The 27,506-nt window shown below is 40.3% G+C and overlaps 1 protein-coding gene across 5 annotated transcripts in view; it reads left to right on the forward strand.

Moving 5' to 3' along the window:
• The window catches only part of PCNT (pericentrin), a 128,469-nt gene that overhangs the window by 82,611 nt on the left and 18,352 nt on the right, over positions 1 to 27,506 (forward strand). For all 5 annotated transcript variants that reach the window (XM_089519021.1, XM_089519024.1, XM_089519023.1 and 2 more), the window contains 7 exons: positions 1,602 to 1,824; positions 2,156 to 2,306; positions 9,798 to 10,514; positions 10,938 to 11,197; positions 16,101 to 16,197; positions 19,552 to 19,701; positions 25,994 to 26,232. In XM_089519021.1, the coding sequence (XP_089375147.1) occupies positions 1,602 to 1,824; positions 2,156 to 2,306; positions 9,798 to 10,514; positions 10,938 to 11,197; positions 16,101 to 16,197; positions 19,552 to 19,701; positions 25,994 to 26,232 (1,837 nt within the window). The remainder of the gene's footprint in view (positions 1 to 1,601; positions 1,825 to 2,155; positions 2,307 to 9,797; positions 10,515 to 10,937; positions 11,198 to 16,100; positions 16,198 to 19,551; positions 19,702 to 25,993; positions 26,233 to 27,506) is intronic.

Genomic DNA, 27,506 nt, shown 5'->3' on the forward strand with positions numbered 1-27,506 from the left:
GGCAGGTCCAGCTCCATCAGGACTAGCCTGGAAGAAGGAAGAGCCCTTCCTCCAATCCATCTGCCTTGGTCCAGGCCTCAGAGGGAGAGAAGAACCACTGGACCTCATCCCCTTTCCCTCCACCATTCCCTTCTCCTTTTGTTTCGTGTCTTTTAGATTGTAAGCCTGAGGGCAGGGAACTGTCTGATTAAAAACAATAATTGTAAGCCGCCCTGAGAGCCATTAGGGCTGAAGGGCGGGATATAAATACCTAAATAAATAAAGTATATTTATTATTAAATATCTGTCCATTCAAAGATACTTATTAAGAATGATTTTGAGATAATTATACAGACAGAAGTTGGAACAGTTATGCTTATATCATGTATGTAGACCTTGACGGTTATTTCATGTCATTATCAAAAATGATCATACTAGGTTCTGCACACCTGATGTCTGAAACACTTTGTTGGATAATGTGATCAAGAAAGTACAGCAACCGGTATCAAGTATGTTATTGTGCTATTGGAAGGCCCATTGTACTAGCAGTTGCACATATTCAAAGTTATTGCTAGTGCTGTATCTAATACAAGGTTGTGGTTTTTTACATAGCTTGGAATATTAAAAAGAAAAAAAATGAAACATTTGATATTCTTTTTTGCTCTCCACCAAGCCAGCCATTAACATTGTTGCTGGTACATGTTTCTAGTACTATACTTTACTTGTTACCCTAATTTACAAGCCCCCTACTGCGAGCCTGATAGGGTCTTCAGCCTCCTCAATTGACACTTATTTTTCAAAATGCATTTTTATCATCAATATGGAAGGCAGGAGAGGAAAGTCAATAGAGGGCATTGCCATTGAAAAGGAAATTTGGGTAATGTGTTACAAAACTCACTGTGCTTTTTACTGTGCAGATAGTTTTACAGAGTGGTTATTTATGTTGTGCCACTTCTTGCATAATCGCTTGTACATTTTTTTTGCATAGCTGTTTAACCAAAGATGTGATTTGGTGGTGTTACGCTATAAGAGATTTTCACTCTGCTAGCCTTACATTGGATTTAGGCCAGGATATACAGATCCAGTGTGGTGTAGCGGTTTAAGTATTGGACTATGACTAGAGACCAGGGTTTTGTGTCCTACTCATGGAAACTGCTATATCTATCCAGAGTGAGATTGTCACATGAGTCACCCTTTCAAATGCTTCTACCAAATGAGTTGAGGTGGTCAGCTACAAAACTTAGGGTCTTTTGAGTGGTGACATCTCTTCTGTATAATGTCCATCCCAGAAAGGATTGTGCAACATTTATATTATAGTCTTTTCAATGCCACCTGAAAGCTTTTTTAAAAAATTCTAACAAAACTGTTAATAGTTATTTTTTAGTATTTTTATATATCAACTCTGTTTTCAGTTGGTTTTATTTTAATTTACTCTTTTACAGTGTTTTTTCTCTTTTATTCTGCAGTGCTTTTACTCTTTGATGCTGGTTTTATTTTGTTTTTATTCATATGCCATTGTTTATATTAATATAAACCATGCCCGTTAACAAGTGCAATAATAAAGACTATCAAATTTTCTGGATTTGGCAGGTATTTTTTGATAATTACTTGTTTTTTCTCAGTTGAATTACTAGAATATAAACTTCAGCAGGAGAAATCCATTGCAAGTGACTTACAGGCTTCTTTAAAAAGTGAACAAGAGAAGGCTTCTGAGGTGCATGAACTACTGAAACAGGAACACACAGCAATTTTTAACTTGAAATCAGATCTCTGTGAAAGCAAACAAGTAAATGAGAGGCTACAAAAATCCTTGCAAGAACTCCAAAAGGAAGTAGTTAAATACAGGTAAGGATGTTGAAGTGGAGGCTGCACACATGACTATTCTCTCACTTGAATAATCTATTAAATTGGCAAAGCAAAGACTTTATTGTGATGTTCTTCCCTGCTATCACTTTGCATTAACAGCCCTGTAGTATAAATCATTATTTATAAGGGTGGAGATAGCTTTGAGTTAGAGCTAAATCAAAGTTGTAAAAAAGCACTATGAAGTATAATCTTTTTTTCCTTTGCTTTGTTCCTCAGTCAATACAGGTTTTGCCCGCTGAAAAAGCAAAATGATGTGGAGCAGCAAATGAATTATATTTAAAATAATACTTAAAATATTTGTATTTTGTAGTTCTGCTCTTGAAAGTAAGGAAAAGGCAATTACAGCTGCATTTCAAGACTTGCAGGATGAAAAACTTAAAGAACAAGAACTGCAGAATATGCTGGATGTACAGCAGCAGGAAAATAAGTTAAGAGAGGATGAGAAGTCAAAAGCAATTGAGGTAAAATATTGCATAAATATTATGAACCCCCATTAATACGAAAGTTCAACTTTCTGATATCTTTCTATTCTAGTTTAACAGAAAGTTCTACTTTCTGATATAACTGATATGATACTGTTCTACTATGCCTCTAAATCCAGTTCCAAGGAAACCCTAATCAGTAGTCATTTTCAATAATTGGTTAAAATAAGTGAGGATCAGTGATTAGGCATATTTAAAACAAAAATGTATGTTGTCATAAGAAAAATGAGATTTTCTTTTGTTTTCTGGAGCTAGTATGCTAGTACAGTGGGCCCTTGTTATCTGCTGAGGTTTGGTTCCAGGAACCCCCGTGAATAACAAAATCTGTGAATGCTCAAGTCCCAATAAATACAGTGACATAGCAAAATGGTGTCCCTTATAAAATATGGCAAAATCAAGGTTTGATACTTGGAATTTATACCTTTTTAAAAATATTTTCAAGCCGTGTATGCTTGAATCCATGGATAAGAAATCTGTGGATAAGGAGGGCCAACTGTACTTTTGGTTCCTTCTGCCTTGCAGATGATAGGCAGGGTTCAGTCAGACTAATCCCTTCTTGAGAAGAGAAACTATACAATCCTAGACGTGCATAAGAGGGATCTTGCTAAGTTCTTGAGGGCTCAGCAATTTTTACTGTTTTTAGTTATATTTCCCATTCTCCTCCAATTTCTATCTTTTGGCTAGGCTAGAAGAGCTCCCCCTCCCCATGAACTTCCTTGTGGGTAAGGAAAACTCCTTCCCTCAGTTCTGTAATTTCTCTTGGAATCCATTTTAGCTGCCAGAATGGATGCAGTGATCAGAAACATAATGCCACTGAGCAGGTTAGTTAGATGCTGACAGAATCAGCAAAGACATTGTCAGCCATGGTAACATTTCAGCTCCGTGGGCAGTGGTAAAGGAGATCATACAAGGAAGTTTAAGCAGCCTAATCTAGTGGGCCCTCCAAAATGAGTTAAATCCAGCTCTGCAGCAGGACATGTTTCTAAGGGCCTCTTCAGTGATTGTGGCCCAGGACCTTCCTCATCAAAGCTCATGTGTAAATCTCCTTAGACTGTTAAGACCTACTCCCTCTTTTTCTCAGCCAAGGCAGGTTAGTGTTGCTTTTTAGTGGTTTTCTGGACTTCCAGCTTGCCTCTTCATCCACCCCATTGCTCCAGACCAGGGGTCGGCAACCTACGGCCCGCGGGCCGGATCCGGCCCGCCGAGGCCTTTCTACCGGCCCCCGCGCAGTCTTGCCGCCGATTGCCCCCATTTCCGCGCCGCTCTGGGTGCCATTTTGTTTTTCAAAATGGCGGCCGAAGTATCGCGTGATGTCGCGCGAGACTTCGCCGCCATTTTGAAAAACAAAATGGCGGAGGAGGAGGAAGAGGAGGGCCACGCAGCCTGGGGTGGAGGAGGCAAAGGGTGAAGAACAGCACTGCCCTCCCTGCCTCCCCGCAAGGCCCTGCGTGGCCCTCCCCGCGGCCCTCCCTGCCTCCCCATGGCTTTCCCTGCCTCCCCGTGGGGCTCCCCGCGGCCCTCCCCACGGGGCTTCACACAGCCCCACGCCGCCCACCTCCTCCTCTGTCTCCTCCGTCCTGCCCCCAGGCCGCACGGCGCATGGAGGAGGGGGAGGAGGAAGAGCAGGAGGAGGAAGAGGAGGAAGAGGAGATGGCAGCAGGAGGAGGAAGAGGAGGGAGGAAGAGGAGGAAGAGGAGATGGGGGCAGCAGGAGGAGGAAGAGGAGGGAGGAAGAGCAGGAAGAGGCAGCAGGAGGAGGAAGAGGAGATGGGGGCAGGAGGAGGAAGAGGAGGGAGGAAGAGCAGAAGGAGGCAGCAGGAGGAGGAAGAGGAGATGGGGCAGCAGGAGGAGGAAGAGGAGGGAGGAAGAGCAGGAGGAGGCAGCAGGAGGAGGAGGAGGAAGAGGAGATTGCAGCAGGAGGAGGAAGGGGAGATGGGGGCAGCAGGAGGAGGAAGAGGAGAGAGGAAGAGCAGGAGGAGGAAGAGGAGGAAGAGGAGATGGGGGCAGCAGGAAGAGGAAGAGGAGAAGGTGGTGAGTGGCCAGAGGCCACATGTTTGTTTTTTGTTTTGCATTCTTTTTAATTGCTAACAAGTCTCCCTGCTTTGACAATGATAGTGTGGTGATGATGATGATGAGTCAGCTTGAGAAGCATGCAACTACTGTTTCAGAAGCTGAGCGAGTGTGACCTTGTAAAGTGTGTTTTGTGTGCTTTTAATGCTAACAAGTCTCCCTTGCTTTGACAATGATAGTGTGGTGGTGGTGGTGGTGGTGATGATGATGATGATGATGATGATGGCAATGATAATGATATGAGTCAGCTTGAGAGGCATGCAGGCACTGTTTCTGAAGCCAAGAGAGTGTGACTTTCCAAAGTGCCTTTTCTGTGTGTTTTTGGTTCTTTAATGGTGATATTGATATCAGAAAGCCTCTGAGGCAAGGCCAATGTAAATTGCTGTGATTTTTACAAACCCATGCGCAGTGAAGAAAAACCAAAGTCCCTTGACCAAGTACACACTTCTGAGAAGTACACTTGGTCCAAGAACGGTGAAACCACCTTGACATGTTCAATATGCATAGCCATGTTAAACCATGCTAAGTGTCAAACCTAAGGGGTTTGGTTATGGAATAAGCCTCTGAAATATGCAAGAGGCCATGTTAAGTAAAGCCATGTGAAATGCACAACTGTGCTGTTGTGTGTGTTTTGGAATGCAGGTTGGGGGTGTGTGTCCAGAAAGGGACCGAGGAGGAGAGGGCGGGCACACGCCTCCTCCTCCTTGCAGGGCTTCGGTGGAGGCTCCGCCCCGGAGGGTGGCTCCGCCCCAGAGGGTGGAAGCTCTGCCCCCAGCATGCAGCCCCACCCCGGAGGGTGGAAGCTCCACCCCCGGCTTTGGCCCCACGACTTGTCTGAGGGACAGCAACCCGGCCCCCGGCTCCAAAAGGTTCCCTACCCCTGCTCCAGACAATTTGCCTCCAGGACCCTTTGCATGGGAGACATGGAACAAAGCTGGGATACAGCTGTCATGCTCGGGGAAGGCTTTTCTGAGACAACCCTTCACTTGGGTATAGAGAACTTGGTGAGCCTTGGCAAGTGATGTTTGCAGTATTTAGTTTTCTCTTTAGCTTATTCCAGACCCCATTGAGATGAAGTCTACCATAACTTGTGAACAAGGTAAAAAAAAATTGTATCCAAATTATTAAAGGCTTTCCATTCCCTTAGCTGTTTGTGTTGCTCCAACTCCAAGGCCCTTATGAAAGACATGCAGATAAACAGGTGCCACCATATTCTTCAAGCAACAGAACTTTATTTAAGACATGAAGAAAGAAACATAAAATCTAGAACTATGAAATGAATTGGGGGGAAGAGTTTCTTTTTTCTGTTTCACCTCATAGTTCCAGGGCTTCTCTTCTCTATATTCATCCAGCATCTCAGAGAAATCTTGACCTCAAAAAAGTAAAAATTAAAGAGGGAGCTTCTGTCTTCTCCCCTTCTTTGGGATGCTAAAGTCAGGGTCATTTTAACTACCTTGGTGAAAGTCTTTTGGTTTTATCTTCTGAAAGGTCAGAGGTTATAATTCCTTCTGAGATCAGGAAGATAGGCAAGTTCTCTGGGAAGAACACAGAGCATTCCTCTAGCCACAAAAGTCTTCTTCCTGACTTGCCTTATTACAAAGATAGAGGATCTTAGAAGCTGCTGCTATGCAAAACTAGCCACAACTCATTGAATCAAGCAGACAACGGCCCAACAGGTATAAGGAGCTACAAGTGATAAGAAAGTGGAGGGAGTCCCACCATTTGCTACTACAGACGTGTCCCATTTAATCTGATTTTTGTTAATCTAGTTTGAATTTGTGAATTGATGAAATTCTGCTCTTTAAATTTAATATATGCAGGGATTCCTGGAAGTAGTACTAAGTAATTCTCAGGATGGCAGGTGGAACAATCCACTTTCCTTGGGTTTATCCCCACATGCACCATCTGCAAGGCAGGAGTCAATGTTCTTTTTCCATTAATATTTTTCTGTTAAGACTCCTACCTCCCTTGTCCAACAGTTTTATTACCTGTCCTGTCATCTGGTCAGAGGCAAACTTTCTCGGTTAAATTAATACAGACAGATTTACTAGAGTATTTTATTAGAGTTAAATTTAAAAATGGACAGAACAGCAAAATTGCAAAGTGTTTTCCAGTCTTCAAGCGATAGTGAAACTGAAGACTGCATGATTGGAGGACAATGCCGTAATGAGACCAGGCAGACGTTGAATTCACACACCAAATTGAGGAAACGAATTTTAAAAAGATATTGACAGGGGCAAAGAGACCAGGTGGATGCCAGGCTCACACCCCAAAAAGGAGGAAACAAATTCTAAAAATGTTAAAAGGGACAGAGAGACTGGGCAGACGCCAGGCTCTAAACCCCTAAACAGCGAAAATCAAACTACCACAGCCAAAGAATGAAAGGCAGAACAAATAATTCCAAAACAAGCCTATATGTACAAAGGAGAAAGCTGGGGCAACAACAGCAGTTTTTCCTCATTCTGAGGAGGGTGGCTATTTTAAAACTCAGGGCAAAAGAAACCACCATCTTTAACTCCCTGAAGTAAATGGAGACCACAGGTGAGAACAGCTGGTTGGCCAAGTGCAGAAGTCCATGGAACCTGTAGTAAAAAAAAGAAGAAAATAACTAAGTTAAAAAGTACTGTACCTTCAGAAAATGCCAGTAAGGCAATACTGATGGACAATTATAGTGCAGCTTCTGCAAAGAATGTAATGGAAGTCAGCACAGAAATGCAAAAGCAAACTGAATTAATATATTCATTACTAAACATTATAAAAGAAATACCTGGTCTCAATAAAGCACAGGAAACTAGAGGGTTACTTAGTAATCACACAGATCCACAAGAGTGAGTCAAGGCAAGTGTGAGTGGTCAAAATAAAAGCAACATGGAAATGCATATTCAGTGTATGGTTAAAAACTGTATTGCATCAGAGTTGGCAAATATAATGGAAGGCTGTGTAAGTGAAAATACTCAATACAAAGCTACAAAGTAATGCTACATTAGACAGGAATAAAGCAAAAGATAACTACTCAAAGCAAGAAAAGGCATTAGTGCATACAGAGACAAACATGTGCCAAGTAAATGCAAAAGAAAAACAAGGCACATGGAAGACGTATATTGTGACTTGGAGAATAATATCTCATTAGCAGAAATGGAACAGGATGAGAAAAATGAATACAGTTCCACAGAGGAGAATCAAGAGGCGGAATTTATGGCAGAAAGATTATTTCAGAAAAAAATAATAAATTGCTAAAGAGAGTCTTAATAACTTTCAGATTACAAGATTTGCCTCTTATTGAAGGCAAATACAGTGAATAAGATACATGCACCTTGGTATTCACGAAGATCTTGATTCCATTAATAGGATACCTGGGAAAGAAAGAAATACCGATATTTCCATATTTAGATGGCTTCTTATTGAAGGCAAATTGTATTGTACTTCCTGTTGTACACCGCTTTGATCTAATTTGGAAAAGCGGTATATAAATAAACATTATTATTATTATTATTATTATTAAATACAATGAACAAGATACATGCAGATACGCAACTGACTATTCAGATGCTGGAAATCTATGGATTTCTCTTAAATTACCAAAAAAGTACTCTAATATCATCCACATGTTTAACACACTTGGGAATGTGTGACTTTATTGCAAGAGTGAGAAAGGAATATAAAGAAAGTATTGTCAATATTAATAAAATCAAAGAAAGCAGATCTAATGTGGTTGACCAAAGCAATGGGACTTTTCATATCAACTGTACATCTAGAACCTTGTGAAAGGCACCATTCAAGATCTTTTCAAATACTGATACAATACCTACCAACAAGATATTGGGAGAAAAATACATTGCATGATTCAAATTTCAAAAGCAGTGAGGGAATCTTTAAAATCTTGGTAAGTAACCAAAAGCTTGGAAAAGGGGGGTTCCCTTTATAATGAAACATCAAATGAAAATAAAAAAACACTATCAGTTTCAAAGATTGGGGGGGGCATGTTGTGCTCATCTCACTGCACAAGGAACTTGGACAGGAATGGACAAGAACCAAAATATAAATTATTTGGAAATGAAGACAGTGAGACTGGCCTTACTAAAATTCAAGAGAAAGATTCTGCAGAAACACAAACTCATAGTAACAAACAATATAACACAAATGCTTAGAAATCCGTCTTATTTTATGTGTATGTCTTATTTTCCGGGGAAAGGTATTAAATAGATTAACAAAAGCTTCATTTGAGACAATGCATACTTCTTCTTTAAAACATCTGTCATTCAAAGTATGTTTTCTGGTAGCCATAACTTCAGCCAGAAGAATATCGGAATTAGCACCATTATCAATATAGCCGAACCTATGGAAATTTGAGGATGATAGGTTAGTACCTTCTTTCAATGCGTAATTGCTACCGAAGTATGTTAGAGCCATCGGATTTAATGAAAAGATTTATTTGCTGACATTCTGCCCAGCACCAAAACATCTGAAAGAAAAACAATGGCATACATTGGTTTTAAAGAGAGCAGTTAAAATTTTTAAAAGAAGAACAGAGGAAATTAGGCAAACAGAGGCTCTATTTATATCATTTAATCCTAGAACACTAGGACATAAAGCATCAAAAATAGCATTAGGTAGATGGATAAAAGTGCGTATTTAGTTATGTTATGATTTAGAGGGAAAGACAAGGCCTCAAAATTTGTACCCTCATTCAACTGGCTACTACAATGGCATATTCTACATCCTCCTCCTTACAAGAGATATGTGAGGCAGCAGAATGGAAAGAGCCAAGCACGTTTATAAAACATTATAAGCTAGACAAATTTAAGTCAGCTCAGGCAGCATTTGGCAGAAGGGTGCTTGCAAGCTGTAGTAGATGAGAGATAAAGGTGTTAACCCACCCAGAAGTAATTGGGCTTGGGTATATCCCAAGGAAAGTGGATTGTTCCACCTGCCATCCCGAGAATGAAAGGTTGTACTTACTGTGAAGGGTCTTTCTGGGATGGTAGGAGCAACAATCCACAGTCTCCCTGTCCAGAACAAAAAAAAAAACAACCTTGATTTTGGAAGGGGATGGAAGTCATATGCAGTGAACATAAGGTGGTAACATTATAGTATGTAGTGTCAAGTATACTTACAAAGATAAATAGTCAGGATGCAGTAGAAGTAGACAATTTAGCTAGGTAAAGGGACTGTCAGAGAAGGGAAGTAGGAGTCTTAATAGAAAAATATTAACTGAAAATGAACATTGGCTCCTGCCTCACAGATGGCACGCTTGGGGATAAACCCAAGGAAAAGGAAAGTGGATTGTTCCTCCTGTCATCCCAGAATGACCCTTCACAGTAAGTACAACCACTCATTTTCTAACATGCAAATAGACATTAAAAGTCAGAATCTAATGTGCATTTTTCCTTGTCTTGTACAGGAGCTGCAAGCTGCCTTAGAACTACAGTGCATTCAAAACAACCAGTTGTCTGTGGCCTTAGAGCATGAACAGTCAGCAAATAGTAATCTCCGTAAAGAACTGCAGATTGAGCATTCCCGCTGTGAAGCTTTATTGTCCCAAGATCAGAATAAACTGTTAGAACTCCAAAAGGTTATAGAGGTTGAGAAGAATCGCAATTTAGAACTTTTAAGTGCTTTGAACCATGAACGTCTTTTGACAGAACACCTGAGCATGAAAATAAATGAAAATAATTTCACAGCTGGGCGTGAGAATAAATGTGGGTCTTGTAAGCATAAAGGTTTATTGGAGGAACTACAAGCCCAGTTGTATATAGAGAGGTCCCGTGCAAGCGAACTATTAGGAATAATTGAGAAAACGCAACAGCAAGTACTTGACTCCAAAAAAGAAATGGATAAAATGCAAATATACCATGAAGAACGTGAAAAAGAACAAGACCTCCATATCAGCTTACAAGTTACACATGAGCTGCAAAATAAAAAACAAGACATTGTCCATGCTTTGGAGACACAGAGGGGGAAAGAGTCTGAAATGAAAAAGGAATGGGAACAATTACAGTCAGACCTCACATCACTGGGAAGTCAGAACAGGACAGAACAAGCAATAAGAGATCAACGTCAAGAGCTACAGACAGAATATAAAAAACTAAAAGAACTGCAGAAAGCTCAAGAAAATCAGGTAGTAATAGATTTGTCAACACGTTCCAGCTATAGAATAATACATTTTAAAGAGCATGTTGCTTATTTATATAATCAAAGTTTTGTATACATGAAACTCCACTCTAAGATGCAAGAAAAAGCATTGCCAAAAATAATTTTGAATCACAGTTTGGACTTATTCACTTGGGCTTTTTCAATTTATCTCATCTTTTTATTTCATATATTGAATATGTAAATAGAATAGAGGCTAGCCTAAGTTAAGGAATTGTTATCTCAGAATAGTTTTATTACAAAGCAATTCTTACAATAGTATGTTTCAGGCAATTTCTTTGCTACATCTTGAAGCAAAAGACTTCACAGCATTTAGAGAGCTGAAATTCTGTGTTTCTGTGTATATCTATATTGGATATATTGTAAATTTCTGTACTCTTTATTCCAATAGCATGAGTTTGAAATGCAGCAATACCAGAATGCTGGAAGAATCAAAGAATTGCAACAAATGCTCAAAGACCTGAAGAAACAGGGGCAGTACTTTAATTATCACAAAAATCAACATGAACCTACTTCTTGTCATTTAGACATGAATTATACAGCTGATTCCATAATGATGCATGTGGAACAACAGAAATTAGAAAACATCAGAGAGCAGTTGATCTGTGTTGCTGCTTATCTTTCTGAGTTCATCTGTAAAACTATAGACACGTGAGTATCTTATAGTAATTTTCTTAGTAAAAACTTATTTTAAATTATTGGTTGTGGAAATGACATCTAGAAGCAGAGAAAAGGTCCAAAACACACTGCAGAAATAATCCAGTTTGAGACTGCTTTAATTGCCCTGGCTCAGTTCTAGTGAATTCTGGGAATGCTCGTGAATTCTTGTGAGACATTTAAGTCTTCTCTGTCAGAGAGCTCTGGTGCCACAATAAGCTACAATTCCCAGGATTCCCTAGCACTGAGTCAGGTCAGTCAGAGTGGTCTCAAACTGGATTATTTCTGTAGTGTGTTTTGGATCAGACACTTTATCATAATTCACTAACTTTGTGTTGATTAGCTTTAGTAGTTAAAGCTTTTGGATGAACTAACAACATGGCCATCTGTCGGGGATGCTTTGATTGAAATTTCCTGCATGGCAGGGGGTTGGACTGGATGGCCCTTGTGGTCGCTTCCAACTTTATGATTCTATGAACTAGATCTGGGTGAAATTTGTAAACTGAAATTAGATTCCGGATAGTAAGTCACAGTTCATCCGTAATGTTAACCATGGCCTGATAGGAAGATATCTTGTATTGAGATAGACCACTGGTCTATTTAACTCAGTGCTATCTCCATTAACTGACATTACTTCAAAGCTTTCAGAGAAGGAAACATACAGGGTGATTTAGCCCCACAGCCATTGAAGCCAGGGATCATATGACTTAGAACCTTTAGGATGCCGTGGGGATCTCTGGCTCATCCTCTAGTTCCTTCCCTTGCCTTGCTCAGGTTAAATCACTCTTGCTCCTTCTCCTCGGGTTTTCTTATTTTAATCCATCACCAAAAAGATATTCTTCTAGTGTTCAGCCTTTTCTATCTATCTTTCCTTCTTTTCTCATTTGCCCCCTTCATCCTTCTTCATTGGTTTCTTTCTGCTACATTCCCCCCTCCTTTTCTCTCCTGTTGCATTTTTCTCTTTCTTGTGTTTGTCACCTTCTCTTACATAGTCTTGAGATGATTCACTGGGTACATTTCCACTCATGACTCCTTCTAAGGTTCCTTCTTCTATTCCGGTCCCGTATCAAGGTCAGGACACCCTGTAGCCTCAGTGGCTTCTATGACTTCCCTCAATCCCTCTGATCTTCCAAGTTCTGAGGAAGGAGCAGGCCACAGCATGCCTCCATTTCACCCTCTCTCTGCCTTGAGTAGTCAGGTAATGTTTGAAATGGTGAATGCTGGAGAAGAGTCTTTCTGAGGGAGCTCCAGGACACACACACACACACACACACACACACACACACACACACACACTGGCCCTGTTCACCATTGATGTGGGTGGCATTGCCAAGGACAGGAAGCTCAGGGCACAGTATAAATTGGCTAGAACTGAGTGTCACCTGTCTTGTGCTTCTCCCTTCTATGACCTGGCTCTCCACCATCATGTATTCATTCGCACAGACAACATCAGACAATAAGATGGATATTAACAAGCAGGATGATCTTCCTATCAGTTTCTTCACAAAGAGGCTGTTCTGTTGTTTGGGGCAGAGAGCTCTCTGATTCCTGTCAGCCCAGCACATTTGGGGGTGATCTAAACAACAGAGTAGACTTTCCTCAGCAGGCAGGCGCTATATCTGGGTAAATGGAGCCTCAATCTGGATGCTCCAAAGCTACTTCAGAAGTTTTCAGGCAGACTGTTTGCCCTGAATTAAAACACACAATCGGGTAGGTTCTTTACCTGGTTTCTGTTCCTGCTTGTCAGGACACCGTGGAGTCTTGGGGGTGTCTGTGCTTTCACACTAATCCCTCTGTTCTTCCAAGTTCTGAGGAAGGAGAGAACCACAGTCAGTCTTGAGGTTCTTCATTAACTGAAGCATCTGTGAGTCTCAGAGGCTGTGGTTCTCAGAGTTGACAGTTCCTTGTTTCTTCTTGTGTCAAAGTCCAGTGCTCCATCTGGACCTGGGCTTACTTGTTCACTTAATTTCTAAGGGAAGAGGCTACCTGGGACTAGGTTACTCTGAAAGCATTGTCAGTATATTGTTGATGTCCTGACTATCTTTTATAGAACACATTTATAGATCAGCTGTGGAGGGCTCTTATTCATTGGTGCAGGAGGAAGTCTATCAAATTACAGGCATACTGAGTTTGAAACTCTTGGGGTTTGTACAGAGTGGTCTTGATTTGGGGCTCTGATTTCTCTCCACCTGCTGTTAAGTGTGTTCTTCAGGGTGCCTCTCTGGCCCGAAACACATGAGCCAAAAGCACTGGCTTCGGGCCAATGCAGGGCCATGACTGCCTAAGGTGGCTGCCAGCAAAAGGATCACAAAAAAGTGCTCCATGCGTTTGGGACCTCAGCATATGGTTGCTGCCACCCCACACTAAACGGAGAGCAACAGGGCCAGAGCAGCAGGAGGCTGCTCCAAGCTGTAGTCTGCTTGACTCCTCTGTGATCTGCCCCCCCCCCCCCCCTGCACAGCATTGCTTCCTCACTTGGAGCTTACACAAAGTTTTGAAGTATTTACTCTCTCCTTTGAGCCGCTAAAAATCTGAAATCTCAATTCTGTTCATGTCTCTGAAGTTGCATTCCATGTGGCCATTACTTCAGTAAGAAGGGTTTCTGAACTTAGGGCATTCTCAGTTAACCCTTCTCTGTGATATTTTGACAGGGGTTCATTTACCCTTTGGTTGGGTCCATCCTTCGTGCCTAAGGTAATCTTGTCCTTCCATAGACTGCAGCCTACTGTCTTCCAGTGCTTCTCATCTGCTGGAGAGGGAATGACATAAGATAGACATCTGACAAATTCTTTAAGCATGTATCAGAATAAGATCTTTTTAACAGACAGAGGTCCTCTTACTCTCCTTCTTCCCAGTCCTGTTGAGTAGGGACACCTTTTCTTCCAAACTGATGCAGTAGCCCAGAGCTTGCAATGTTCTGGTCATAAGCCTTCTGGAGTACATTCTACATATTCCAACAGTACTTTCCACAGCCTTCTCCGAAAAGCATTTTGGAGAAGATCTGCAGGACAGCATCCTGGTATGCTCTTATCTACTTTTACAAAGCACTATAATTTGGAGAAACTTGCTTCAGCCAAGGCTTTATTTCATGGGAAAGTTCTTTAAAGCATTCTCCCTCTTTAGACATTTTATTTCTACTGTTGCTTCTGGCTATTAGTCATAATCATAATAATAATAATAGGATTTATTTATATGCTGCCCAATCACTGGGAATCCGGGCGGCTTACAACAGAAGGGATAATAGACGGTTCCCTGCCCTCAGGCTTACAATCTAAAAAGACATGACACAAAAGGAGAAGGGAATGGTGAGGGAGGGAGGGGATCAGGTCCAGCATTCTTCTCTCCTGGACCAAGGCAGGATGGACTGGAGGGTGGGCTCTTCTTCTTAATCAAGGCCGGGCCCGATGGCGTTGGGCCTGTCCTTTCACTCCCTCCCAGGCCAGAAGATGACAGTTGGAAGGAGGGAGGGGAGGGCGCTTCCTCTTAGGCCCGATGGTGTTGGGCTTGTCCTTTCACTCCCTCCCAGGCCAGAAGATGACAGTTGGAAGGAGGGAGGGGAGGGCTCTTCCTCTTCAGGCCCAATGGCGTTGGGCCTGTCCTTTCACTCTATCCCAGGCCAGAAGATGACGGAAGGAGAGAGGGGAGGGCTCTTCCTCTTCAGGCCCGATGGCTTTGACACATCCTACTATGGGTATCTCCTTCTCCCATGCTGTGGGAGGACCAGGAGCAATCCTGTGTTATGCATTCTTAAGGACAAATGAGCATCATCAAAATATCTATACAATGATTAAAGACCTAATGTGCATGGTCTTTACAATGTTAAGCCTGATGATGCTATGGACTTCTTTAAGGCCAGGACAGTTTTCAAGAAGGTGGGCATCGGAACACAACTCACGCACATGCACAAACTACAATTTTATTGTTCATCAGTTGTCTGGAAAATTGCCTGGCGAGCTGTGTACTTACCTTCCAAATATGCTATGCTATTTGAATCCTCATAGATTCAGACTCACTCAGTAAGGATTATGATAACATTGATGGCTGTGCTAGATGGTCTGTGTCTGCCTAAGCTATATGGTGACAATACCCTCATATGGTCTGTTTTGACATAAAGTCGAAGTCAAAAGACAATGCATTTCTGAAAAGCCATGTTGTCTTCTAGTCTGACATGACATTTACTGTCCTTTGGTAAGCAAACATGCTAACAAACTGTGCATATATGTCACAGAACACAAAAAAGGACAGGTTGCTTATGTATAAAACTTGTGATCCTTTAAGAGGTCACTTGGGAACTCAGATAACTGTCTTCTCTCACTGCATCCCACTTTTACTCTGTTTTGTTGTGGCAAATGTCAGAGAGAGATTAGCTTGTGCATGACTAAACTTGTGTACTGGAGGTGTGAGGGTGGGGTTCCTTTCAAAAGCTCTTCAGCTCTAGAATTTTTGAGACATGGCTTTGCACAGATATAAGACCCAGATATAAGACAGCGTGCCCACTCCATACAGAGGCACACCATATGCAGCTTCCACTTTATGCGGAAGCTGTGCTGCTATTCAATGAATGGTGTGTGCGCCCATGGCTCACATGAGGCGCCACCACAAGCATAAGCCCCATTCTATTGAATGGGGCTTGAGCTTACACAGTATTTGCCTTACGCCGGGGGGGTGTGTGGTTCCAGAACGGATCTCCGCGTAAGGCAAGGCTCCACTGTATGTGCATTCATGGATAACCACTTGAAGTTACATTTACGGGTATGTAACCTCTCCTTTTCATGGACACTGTTTCATGTAAAGTTAGTTAATTGCTTCACACAGTTTTTAGTTGTTGTTTTCAAGCCAGATGGCTCATATTTCAAATGTACAATGACATTATTTTTTTCTGCTCTGTGTTTGACAGAACTGTTAATTGGCCTGCCTCAAATGAAGAAGCAGTTGCTATGTTGTTGCATATACTTGAACTTAAAGCAGAACTATTGGCTTATTCAAAACCTATGGTAAGAATGTGCATTTTATTTTCATAAACTACTGTTCATAATTGTTTCTAAGAATAATTACAGTATATAATATTTTTAAAAGAGAAAAAACATTTAATCCATTCACCTTTAAGAGGGACAAGGGAAGAGTTTTTTTCTAAATATCTGCTTATCCTAAATAACATCTTCAGGCCCTCAAATCTACTTAAAACTAAATCAAAGGTAGTTTTCATTTAGTGACTACACAGTACATCTGTATAGGCATCTCAATAAATTTCATGATAATAAGATCTGTATTAATTCTAAAAGTAATAGCCTAATGTTGCTAGTTCTATTGATACTTCCACAGCACAGATGTGATGTGGTCGTTTGAAGCTTCTGATGGTAAATTATTTAAAATATATTTGAACTGTAATACCTAATCCCTGTGATTTTTTGATAAAGCTTAGCCCAGTGTCCATTTACACATTTAAGCCTATTACCTTTTTAGGTACTAAAATATTTCTCTTCCTAAATGTCAAATACATTCTTGGAAATGCAATTGGGAACTTTAGGATTCTAACACAAGGAGAAAGTTCTCTGTGACACCTCCTCCTAATTTTTGGTGATGGAGGCATCCATTCCACATTGTCGGCCAATGATAAACCTATTGACATGCTTATGTATGTACTTACATACATATCCCTTGACATACTTAGCGACTGATTTAGAAGGACAGCATACCTGCTGATAACTTCTGCCATTTTGCTTTAGGCTTACATTCACACTTGTCCAACTTATATTTGGTCCAGTGAGGGGGAATTCTCTGGATTACTGAAGTAGCAATCCATGACATATGAGTTTATTCCCCACACAACAACAACTAGAAGCAGTAATCTAAAATTCCATTCAGTTAGAAACATTGGCTTCTCTCTTCTCCAGTTTTTAATTTTCTGCCTTGCCAGCAGGCTGAGTTTTTTTCACTTCTCTTCTTTTTTATTCTCTCAACACCATCAATATTTATAAAAATAGCAAATGAAATGCTAAAGAAAAAGATGAAAATTCCTAATTGTGAGATTGTAGGTAGTGACCTGCAAATGCTATCTGTTAAATAGAAAGGCAAGTGAAAGATTATTTAAATAAACCACCAGCTCCTGTGACGGCAGCTCAGTTGGTTACACAGAAATAGACAACAAAAAATAATGCAAATCTATTACTGTATATACTCTTGTAGAAGTAAAAAAATTTAGGCCAAAAAATTGACTCAAAAAACCTGGGTTACTTATACATGGGCCAATATGGTAGGAGGAAGGGTGAGCCTTCATTCCGGGAGTCTCTTCCCAGCTGGGCTGCCTCCACAAGGGACAGCCCAGTTAGGAAGATGCAGGGAAGGTGATTGATCGTCTCCACAGCCTCTTCCCAGCTGGGTTACCTCCATAAGGGACAGCAAAGCTAGAAAAATGCATGGAAGGTGATTGATCACCTCTACAGCCTTTTCCCAGCCGGGCTGACTCTGGAAGGAACAACCCAGTTGGGAAGACACAGGAAAGGGAATCAATTGGCACCGCAGCCTCTTCCCAGCTGGGCTGCCTCCACAAATCTAACAGAGTGGATCTTTACTGCTCCTTTTTCAACCAGCTGGCCCCAATCTGGCTTCGGATAACATGATTAGGTTAGGTTTGGGTGCAATATCATATGTACAAGTTAAAGATATATTATCCTTCCTGCAGGATAGCATTGAAAGGGTCTGATGCCAAACATGTTAACAAGACAAGTAGCAGCTTTGTATATGATCTTGGTGCTTGAAAGACAGACTCTTTCAGTGCATCCCCATGTGAAGAGGTTTTTAGGGGGTGCAACTTTACAGGCTTCATTCACCTGCAAACATTTTTCCAACCTGGAATTTAAATTTGATCCTAAAAGACTTAACAAAACCTCCATTTGAATTGTTGAGAGAAACTTCCTTAAGACTAGTGTCCTTTAAAGTTGTATTTCTTGTAGCAATCACATCAGCAAGAAGAGACTCCAAATTAGCGTCATTGACCAGAAATGCTATTTTGTGCAGATTTCAGAAAGACAAATTAGTGCTTTCCTACTTTTGTGCCTAAGTGGCTTATCTTCTGATGCAAGGGATCAGGAGATCCAGTTACTATTTTTTCTCAAACTCTGACTCATCCTTTAAAATGGAATTGGCATTTTTTAGACATAAAATAAGCACTCAAATTGGACATAAGCAGAATGAAGAGTGAGGCGAATGGAGGCACTGTTCATTTTTTTCCAGTCTAATATGCTGGTATCAGTGCTACAAGTTAATGATTTCCAAAATGCTGAAAATATGTATACATATGTACTATGATTATGCACAAACATGACAACCTAAGATTGTCTGGGCACATTCCACAAAGACAATGGCCAGATCAAAAGCCTTTCAAATAACTTCTTTGTTGAGAGAAATATGCGAAGAAACCATCACCTTTCATAAGACGTTGTATGATAGGTATAGGTTTGCACAGACTGCTTTTGGGCAGACAGTTCTTCAGGTGGTTCTAAAGGATATTAGCAGTCAGACCCACCTGTGAAGGTAGAGCTTGGATACATCCATATATCATGAATATATCAGTCATCCAGAGAATGAAAGGGTTGGACTTACTGTGAAATGTCATTTTTGATGACTGGAAGAGCAATCCACCAACACACCCTCTGGCTACACAAAACTCTTTTCTATCTTTTAAGTTTCTTGGTCTAAGTATCCACTCTGTTGAACAAGTCTATATAATAAAACCAGAGGAGAGGGGAGTCAGTGTTCCTAACTGAACAGAATTTTAGATTCCTGCTTTGAGCTGCTAGTCTGTGGGCATAAACCAATATGTCATGGATCGTTCCTCCTGTCATTGAAGAAGGGCCATGGTAAATTCAGTTTCTCAGTCTCTACCATGGATATTTTCCTCTTAACCTTTGCAGGAGACTCCTCAAATTTGTTCCTATATTCTTGGCCAGGACAGAGATGAGGAGGAGGCCAAAGATGCCACAGCTTTTTATAAAAATCCAGATCATAGGTGCCTATCTTTTCTGGATAGTTGGAGGACATAACCCGGTTTTAGCACCCTATGATGAAAAGTTATCATGAGTGGCTAGTGTGGCATACTTTTTCACCATTTACAAATACATGAAGTGGCTTTATCAACTATAGTGCAAATTCACTGTGGTACTGAAGCCAAATCATAGAGTCAATCAGCTTTAATGTTAATGTTTAATATTAATGTTGAGAAAGCAATTGTTGTGGTTATGAAGACCTTCAGTTGATGTTAAACATTGTTGTCAAATAAAAAATGAAATGCTTTCATTATGTCAAATCTTGAAAGATTTAACCAACCATTCTTTAACTGTCATGTTTAGATCATCCCTACATGTGTTACTAACTTCATAAAAGAATCAGAAGAGCTACCTTGTCAGGAGGAAAAATATGTTTTGCAGAATTGTTATGAAGCAAAACCTTCTAATTTTGTGATGGAAGCCAAGTCAACCATGGCATCCTCCAATTTAAAGGTAAAAATTGCTTATATCCCTATCAGCAGTAGCTTATGAAGAAAATTTTGGCTGAAAATAGGAGCAAACATTATACAAAGGTTTCGCAGGATACTGATGCAGCAGAATGTTAGCGCTATATGATTTTGCCTGCTGACTTTTGGTTCATGGCAAGTTTAGGAATTATGTCTCTAGCCCATGATTCACATACAATCTATAGGACAGATTTTCTGGGTCTGTCCTTAACTATTTGTCAGAAAAGAAAATTTAATTTAAAAAAAGTTGTAGGGCTTCCTAATGACTTTTTAAAGGTGGGAAAAGGGGGAGAATCCCTCCTTATTTTCAATACTAGAAGTAGATTTTTGATCATATCAGTTTCTGTGTCCTTCCTTCCTTTTCCTGCTGGCATTTTTTGGGGGTCAGGTCCTGAGGGCAAAAAGCTTGCACCTGCCTACTCTATTGATAGTTTCTTTGCCCTAATCATGAATGAATGTTCTCCTTAGCTGAAATCATTATCTATGCTTAAATATAAAAGAGCCTCTGAGGGTGACCTAGTAGATATAACACTCGAATTGTTTTAGGGGAGAGCAGAAGGTGAGTTTTTCCAAGTAGTCATGCTTTGACTGTTCCAAAGGCTTGGGTGGGGGATTTTGTTCTGGACTGTGTGCTCTCCTGATCACATGGCCTGAGGGGACAGGGCTTCTGCTGAGTCACTGACTTTCCTGGGGGCAAAACTAGCAAACAGGAGATTATCACACTATGATGTTAACAGGTTGGCAACCCAAAATAAATGAAACTGCTATGTCAGCACTGCAGTCGTGTGTTAGATCTCACTTTTCTCTGAAAACCGGGACGTGACTGCAATAAGAATGGCATGAAATGGCCACATTCTTGAGATCGTGACTTGGAAAAAAAAAAGCTGTCCATGCATGATTGTATGACTTTGACGTCACTAGAAGGGGGGGAGCGGTGAAGTCTTGCACCAACAAGCTTGCATAACTGTGGTACATCCACTGGTTGCATTGGCCAATGGATTATCGTATAATTGGCCAACAGTATTATCGCATAATTGAGGTCATTCATGGGTTCTACCCATGAATGAAAAGTGGCAGTTTTAATGCAGGATAACATCAGATTGTGTACTGAGTCATGTGGTCAGGACTGTTGCCAAAGCAGAACTACGCCAATTGGCTTGTGTTATAACTGATAGTGTGATAATGTCCTCAGTCTCAGAAGAGAACGCAGAAGGTGAACTTTTTCTGGGGGGTCATCCTTGACTCTTTGACTATTTCTTCTGCTATTCATTGATAAAAGAATAATCATTGAGGGAAGGAAGAAGAAGGGAGAAAGACAAATGGACTGGTGGCAACTGAAGGATTCGGGGGGAAACAATTCAATCAAAAACAAGAGGGATGCCTTGAATAGAGGGACAAACAATTACTGTGCAGCAGCAGTAGTGGTGGGTGACACATAAAATCTCACAAAGAGATCAGCAGTGACACCATAGCTAACACATGTTAGCACTGCGCGAAGGGTCTCCTTGTGAGACTCTTTCACCAAAAGTACCCTGTGAAGAGACAGCCCCAAATGAAACAAAGGGAAGGACTATTACACAAACAGAGAGATAGAAGGGAACAACACTGGGAGGTCACAACAGAGAGCTGATCAAGGGCACAGAGAAACTCAAAGATGGTGAGCCACACAACAGACATGTTCAGGAAGGAAAGCTTGTCCGAAGCAACACTACATATATTATAGGAACATGGAATATGAGAAGCATATTTCCCTAGTCAGGGGAAGCTAGACATAGCAAAAAAGGAAATGGAATGTATAAACACAGCAGTACTAGTAGTGAGTGTGCTAAAATGGACAGGAATGGTACACTTTGATTCAGATAACTGCACAGTATTCAAATCGAAATGAAAAGACATGAAGAAATGGAGTAGCATTCATATTAAGGACAGAGATAGCAAAAACAATCAGAGGATACAATACAAAATCAAATTGAATCATATCAATAATGCTTCAGGGAAAACCCTAGTACCATAATCCAAGGATATGCTCTAACTACAGAGGAAGAAGAAAATTAGAGATTTTATGAAGTAGTCCAGGAAGAAATTGACAACATGCCAACACAGTACTTAAAACTAATCATAGGCAACTGGAATGCTAAAGTAGGCAGCAAAGAAGAGTCAAAAACTGTATGCAGATTTAGACTAGGCATAAGAAATAAAGCAGGAGAGCAACTGGTAGAATTTTGAGAGGCCAACAATCTGTTCGTTGCAAACACCTTTTTCATATAGGCAAAAAGGATATCACCAGATGGCCCATACAAACCTCAGACAGACTATATAATTGGAAGCAGACGATGGAGAAGCTCTGTTCTTGCAGCCAAAACTAGACTGGGTGCAGACTGTGGTACAGATCATGGACTACATATATCAAAAATTAGAGTAAAGCTTAAAGAAGAAAGCAAAAATAGTCATCATTTCAACAGAATTTACATATGATGTAAGAAACAGATTTGCACTATAAAGCATAATCGACAAGAGCTCTGGTGACACAGTGATTAAATACTGGAACTGCAACCATAATGTTTTAAGTTCAATCCTAGAGGAGAATTCCAAGGTCCACTCAGCCTTCCATCCTTTCATAGGTTGGTAAAATGAGTACCAATTGGTTTACACATTGTAAACCACTTAGGGAGTATTGGTTCACTGATAAGCAGTATAGAAATGTACTTGCTATATTGCTATTGCTAACTATGGTCGGAAGCTAAGGACATAATCAAAAAAGTATGCAAGAAGACACTTTCAGGAACCAAAAAGAAAGAAAAGACAGAATGGATAACAGAGGAAATGTTTCAAGCAGGAAAGGAAATAAGACAAGCAAAATAAAAGGGAGATAGGAACAAAATCAGAATCATGAATGCAACTATTCAATCAGTAGTCCACAAGGATAAAAAGGGTACAGTCAGCCCTCCGTTTTCACAGGAGATTTATTCTGGACCACCACCACCACCCCCTATGAAAATGGAATTTCGCACATATACAAGGCCCATTTTAATCCCCTCCATGAGGATCACACAAATGGAGTCTGCGCAAACGGAGAGGCAACTGTATAATAATTAATGCAGAGAAACAGAAGACAGTAACAAAAACAGTACACGAGATCTCTTCCACAAGATAAGAGAAAGTAAAGTTCAAACCAAAGGCTGAGATGCTCAATGGTAAGAAGAGGAACATACTGTAAGACTAAGAAGAAATGAAAAGATTTTGATTGCAGTACACAATAAAATATGGTAACATGTATGGGAAACATGGCTAACAGACTGGAACCATTTTATATTCATCCTCAGTCACAAAAAAGGAGACACAAAAGGCTGCAGTAACTATAAGACCATTAATTTTCCACACAAGCAAAATTATGCTTAAAATTCTGCAACATAGACTCCAGTCATATATGGAGAGAGAAATCCCTGAGGTGCAAGCATGGTTCAGGAAAGGAAGAGGCACTAAAGATTACATTGCAAACATATGATGGCTAATGGAGCACACCAAGGAATTCCCAAAAAATTAAAAATTAAAAAAAAAAATCAAAGTCTTTGACTGTAGCAGAGCCTCTGACAGCATGGATCATAAAAAGCTATGGAGCACTCTTAAAGACTTTGAGGAATGCCACTACATTTGATAGTCCTGTTAAGAAATCTGTACTTAGAACAAAAGGCAACTGTTAGAACAGAATATGGAAAACAGAATGGTTCCCAATTGGCAAAGAGCTCAAGCAAGAATACATAATATCATCCTACTTGTTCAACTTGTATGCAGAAAATATCACATGAAGAGCAAATTTAAGACTCAGAAGAAAGGGAATAAAGATAGGAGAAAGGAACATCAACTGTCTAAAGATAGGCTGATGACACAGTACGCTGGCAGAAAACATCATAAACTTGGAACAATTGCTAAGAAAGGTAAAGGAAGAAAGTGCAAAGGCAGGTTTGTTGTTGAACATGAAAAACAAAAATAATGACTGTGGAGGATCTACATAAATTCAATCTAGGTAATGAAGAAATTAAAATAGTTAAATACCTTGAATTAAGCATTGATCAGAATGAAGACTGCAATCAAGAAATAAGAAGATTAGGAATGAAAAGGGCAGCCATGAAAGAACTAGACAAGAGTAATGAAATACAACTGAGCACTAAAGTTAAAATTGTCCAAACCATTGTTTTCCCCATCATTGTGTATGGATGCGAGAGCAGGACAATGAAGAAAGCGGATAAAAAGAAAATAAACCCATTTGAGATGTGGTGCTGGAGAAGAGTGCTGAGAATATTGTGGACAGCCAAAACAAACAGGTCCTTGAACTTTCCCTGGAAGTCAAGATTATTACATTGAGGCTTGTTGTATTTTGGCCACATCATGAGAAGGCATTGTTACTATTTTATTCACTTATATCCCATTTTCTTCCCAATACAGGGACTCAAGACAGCACGACTCATTTAAAAAGGCAATAATGCTAGAAAAGGTGAAGAGCAATAGAAAGAGAGGAAGACCACACGTGAGGGAAGTCACAGGCCTCAATCTTCTCTTGACTCAAACTAAGCTAAGCAGAGTGATGGAGGCCTGAATCTTCTCTTGACTACAAGAGCTAAGCAGAGTGATGGAGGATAAAGGGACTTGGCGATGTCTCATCCACAGGGTCCCATGGGTTGAGGACAATTTGAGGGCAAACAACAACAACAACAACAGATGTTTAGTGAGCCAAGAGAAGAATTTTCTATTCACTCTTCCTTCTCTGTGAAACTAGCTATTCAAAGATTGGCACATCATGCACAGTATCTCTTCAGAGGGAGGAGAGAGAGACACCAAGTCTGGTATACTGATTAACACATTCTGGCGGGTTACATACCGCCGAGAAGCGGCGCTCTCCCGCCGCCGCCGCTTGCAGCATCCGGGAGCTGCAGCTGCCACACCGCGCGGGTCCCAGACGCTCCGAGGAAGGAGCGCGGAAATCACGCTCCTTCCTGGTCCCCGAAAAAGACGTCGCGAGGCGCTAGTCGTGCACTCGCGGCGTCACTTCCGGGACGCCACGTGCGGACGCAAAGCATCCGTTACATCAAAATGGCGGCGGCCATGTGGAACGGCTGCCACCATTTGTTACGGACTCTGTCCATAACAGAGTAAGGGCCGCCTCAGTCATCTGTTTTAAGTCCCTAGCACAGCTTGTGGGTATGATCATGATCTTGGGCACACCAGTCCAGATTTCACACACTGCAGTTCTTAGTCACTTGAGAAATAGAGCTGACAGGAAAGGGCTAATAATAATAATAATAATAATAATAATAATAATAGGATTTATTTATATACCGCCCAATTACTGGGAATCCGAGCAGTTTACAACAGAGGGGATAATAGACGGTTCCCTGCCCTCAGGCTTACAATCTAAAAGGAGAAGGGAGTGGTTGTGGGGAAGGGGATGAGGGCAGGCAGTTCTTCTCAGCCTCCGAGGCCTGGATCAGGAGAGATGGACTGGAGGGAAGACATAGCAATACAGGCTTCAATAAAGCAGGCAACAAAGGAACATCAAATAGCAAGTGACAATTATGCTTCTCTGAACAGGATGGTCTTCAACTCCGTTTTTGAAGCTGGTTAAAGAAGTGATGGCTCTTGCTCGTGGGGGAAGAAGGGGCAGCGAGTGAAAAGGGGTGAATCCAAGATGGGGCAGAGGAAATCCTGGGCTGGGACATTATTATTATTATTATTATTATTATTATTATTATTATTATTACATACACAGGTATTACCTAAAGATATCCAGTCCTCACTATTATATTCATCTACCAGTACCCACTAACCCTTTTTGTCATGTAGCTAAAGAAATCTTTGTTGATTAATCAGCTGAGATTTAACCTACTAACTGATATATTTATGCACATTTACATATAGATAAAAATGAAGCTCTCCCCATAGCACATTTCTGTTCTTTATTTGTATTTATTTTTTAGAATTATGCCCTGCTTTTTCACTTAGATAGGATTTTTAAGGTACAAACATAACAAAACACAAAAATCAAATAAATTAAAACAGTATAAAATAATACATCAGATAAAATCTCACTCTTTCTTTCGCCTACAAATCCATTATTAGGCTTATGTGCTTAACTTCTGGGTAGATGTAACCTGATCATTAAAAGATCTGCTATTCTTACCAGTGCAAAATATATCTCATTAACTGACATGTGACAGGGAAGTTGAGAACATATTTTTAATATATAAAAAGCAATATATATTGCTCCATCTTTTTTCCCCCAGATGCAGAAATTATATAGAAAGTATCTGAGAGCTGAGAGCTATCGGAAAGCTCTAGTTTATCAAAAAAAATACCTTCTGCTTCTCTTGGGTGGATTCCAAGCATGTGAGCAAGCAACACTGTCCTTCATAGCTCGCATGGGCGTTTATCCTTCCCTTCCTGATCTAAATCGTTCAGAATCACGGCATCACTTATTTATCAAGTTCAGATCTGCAGCCAGAGTGGTCATTGCCATATCAAGGTAAGCAACCCCTCATGCTTTTTTGAGATGTTAAAATCAACTATTTTATTTATTTCTCTTTTCTCAACACACTTCCTTTTTTTTAATGTCGTTTAAATCATGTTGTTATTAGCTGCTTTTGAGTTAATCTCGACTCATGGCAGCTCTGTGAATGGGGTCCTACAGGCTCAGGCCCATGGTCTCCCTGATTGAGTCCATCCATTTGGCATGTGGTCATCCTCTCTTTCTACTTCCCTCCACCTTCCCCAGAAATTAAATGTGTGTCTAAATGGCAAATCATATTGTACTTATATCCCACTCTTCCCCAAAGCAAGTAATGGCAATGTACATGATTCTGAAGATGATGGAGAGAGGTACTATTCTAGCGAATCTATCTCATTTACATTTGAGTTTGAATTTAAATATTTAAAACCCCATGGTTTAGAGTTAACAGGGGAACACAGACTCAAGATTTTAACTGAAATTATCTATGTTCATTGAGGCACAAGCAGGCCCCTGAAATAATTTTAATACGGTATATATTGATACTCAATGCCTCTAAACATTATTATTATTATTATTATTATTATTATTATTACAATGCAATAAACAATATTGTTTATTAACAATAAACAATATAAACAATAATATGATCTTGAGAGTAAACATAGCAATATTATCATTCGTATATATAGGGGAATTTCAGCACAGAATAAGTAAAGAGATAGTAATGTAATATCGGAGCCATTGGCAATAATCTTTGAAAACTCCTGGAAAACAGGAGAGATCCCAGCAGACTGGAGGAGGGCAAACGTTGTCCCCATCTTCAAAAAGGGGAAAAAAGAGGATCCCAACAATTATCGTCCAGTTAGTCTGACATCAATACCAGGAAAGATTCTTGAGCAGATAATTAAACAAAGAGTCTGTGAACATCTAGATGCTAGGTTCCTTTTCTTTCTTTCCTCCCACTTCCCTTCTTTAATCACTCATGGAAATGTAAGTACTTAATGTAGGTATTATAACTTGTCTATTCCCCTCAAGGGAACAAGGAAAACAGCAGATACAGAAGTCACTAAACATATGGATAAGATGGTAATGGTTTTGAAGCAGGCAACTACTTAGATAATGGGCCAGCTCCACTCCTTTCTACTTGCTTTAAACAAATAAATCTAAGAGATTGTTAATTTTTATCAATAGTAAATACATGTATAGTCCTTAAAATTTCTGTAACTATGTGCACTGTCACCTTGATTCCTAGACTGAAATTTGAGTTTTCCTGCTTGTTTGATTGTAAG

This window comes from Sceloporus occidentalis, unplaced genomic scaffold (assembly GCF_023333645.1).
Source record: "Sceloporus occidentalis isolate IW3139 unplaced genomic scaffold, rSceOcc1.0.p SCAF_4, whole genome shotgun sequence".
NCBI lineage: Eukaryota > Metazoa > Chordata > Lepidosauria > Squamata > Phrynosomatidae > Sceloporus > Sceloporus occidentalis.